The 1,654-nt window shown below is 41.9% G+C and overlaps 1 protein-coding gene across 1 annotated transcript; it reads left to right on the top strand.

Annotated features, from left to right (window-relative positions):
* Nucleotides 1-172: 172 nt before the first annotated feature.
* On the top strand, nt 173-1,198 carry SARC_15622 (hypothetical protein; the record flags this gene model as incomplete). Its single annotated transcript, XM_014290262.1, has 2 exons — nt 173-466; nt 1,053-1,198. Coding segments are annotated over 2 exons (440 nt in total), but the record flags the coding sequence as incomplete, so codon positions are not given.
* Nucleotides 1,199-1,654: the final 456 nt, after the last annotated feature.

Raw genomic sequence — 1,654 nt, 5'->3', positions numbered from 1 at the left:
ATATTTATATATATGAATATATATATATGTGTGTGTGTATGTATGTATGTATATATGTATGTATGTATGTATGTATGTATTTATATATATGTACATATACATATATATATATATATACTCATCTATATAACCCACTGAGCACACACCCATACAACCAACAACACACACAGGTATGGGGACACGCACACCCGACCTCATCTCATGCAACAGTGCCAACAACAGCGGACACACCAGCGGCCACAACCAACGGTACAAAGACATGCTGTTTCTATCTGTAGCACGCGATAGAGACGGACTGAGTGAGAGTGATGTCAGTGCACGCTCCAGTACGTATGGTGTGGTGGAGGGGCCGTACAGCACACACGCGTCTCGACAGGCGTACCACAAAGAACTGCTGCAGCTGGTCATGAGCAACAAACCAAAGAGAGAGGCGCTGGTCACTCTGGCCATGGGCTGTCACGATCAGGTGGGTGGCATGTGGCTATGGCAGGGAGAGACAGGGTAGGGCAGGATAGGAGGTGGGGTATAGTGTAAAGAAGGAAAGCAAGGGATGTATCGTGATATAGTAAGTAAGTAAGTGATGTATTGTGATATAGTAAGTAAGTAAGTGATGTATTGTGATATAGTAAGTAAGTAAGTGATGTATTGTGATATAGTAAGTAAGCAATTGATGTATTATGATATAGTAAGTAAGCAAGTGATGTATTGGGATATAGTAAGTATGCAAGTGATGTATTATGATATAGTAAGTAAGCAGGTGATGTATTGTGATATAGTAAGTACGCAAGTGATGTATTATGATATAGTAAGAAAGCAGGTTATGTATACTGCTATGAAAGGTTTAGGGCTTCAAACCCCATAAAACCCGAAACCCAAGTACTACGCAGCGGCAGAATTAGCTCATGATGGGCAAAGGGTGTAGGGTATAGAGTGTCCAGTGTACTACCAGCGGCACCGTATGCATATGTTGTAATAGTAGATACACTCTTTTTACCTACCCTAACCGACGCATACGTTTTATTAAAAGTATCACTTATTCTACCTACCTTCAGGCGTTGCGACGGGCTATTCCCAAGTGTAGTATGGTGCAGTTTCTGGTGCTGCACTCGCGCGGTCGTGACTACCGCCGCCTGTCGGTGGAGAGTTGGTTCGAAGGCTTTGATCAGTCCGCACTGCACATTGTATACAAACCTCTGAGGTACGCAAACCTAAACCCTAAACCCTAAAACCTAACCCCTAGCTACCCTACCGCCTAGAGCTATACAACACATGTGCGTGCGATGTTAAGTGTGTAATAGTTTGTGTGTGTACGTGGTTTGGGATAGTACGATGAAGCTTGTTATAGTGTGTGTATAATAGGGCCATGTTTGTTATAGTTTGTATCTGTGCGTGGTCTAAACATTATCACACAGACTAAAACCCTATAACCCTAAATGCTACACCACCCCTTACCACTTACCATCTACAATCCAACACTATGATAAACTTGTATGGTGTTAGTATATATCTGTACAGACATTCGTATAAATACGTACTTTCATACATTTGTCATTGGATGACAAACCAGTGTCAAGTATATATATATATATATGTGTGTGTGTGTGTGTGTGTGTGTGTGTGTGTGTGTGTGTGTGTGTGTGTGTGTGTGTGTGTA

The sequence above is a fragment of the Sphaeroforma arctica genome, assembly GCF_001186125.1.
Source record: "Sphaeroforma arctica JP610 unplaced genomic scaffold supercont1.6441, whole genome shotgun sequence".
NCBI classification, from domain to species: domain Eukaryota; class Ichthyosporea; order Ichthyophonida; genus Sphaeroforma; species Sphaeroforma arctica.
The sequence above is the reverse complement of the archived record's forward strand: the minus strand, read 5'-3'. Positions and strand labels throughout refer to the sequence as shown.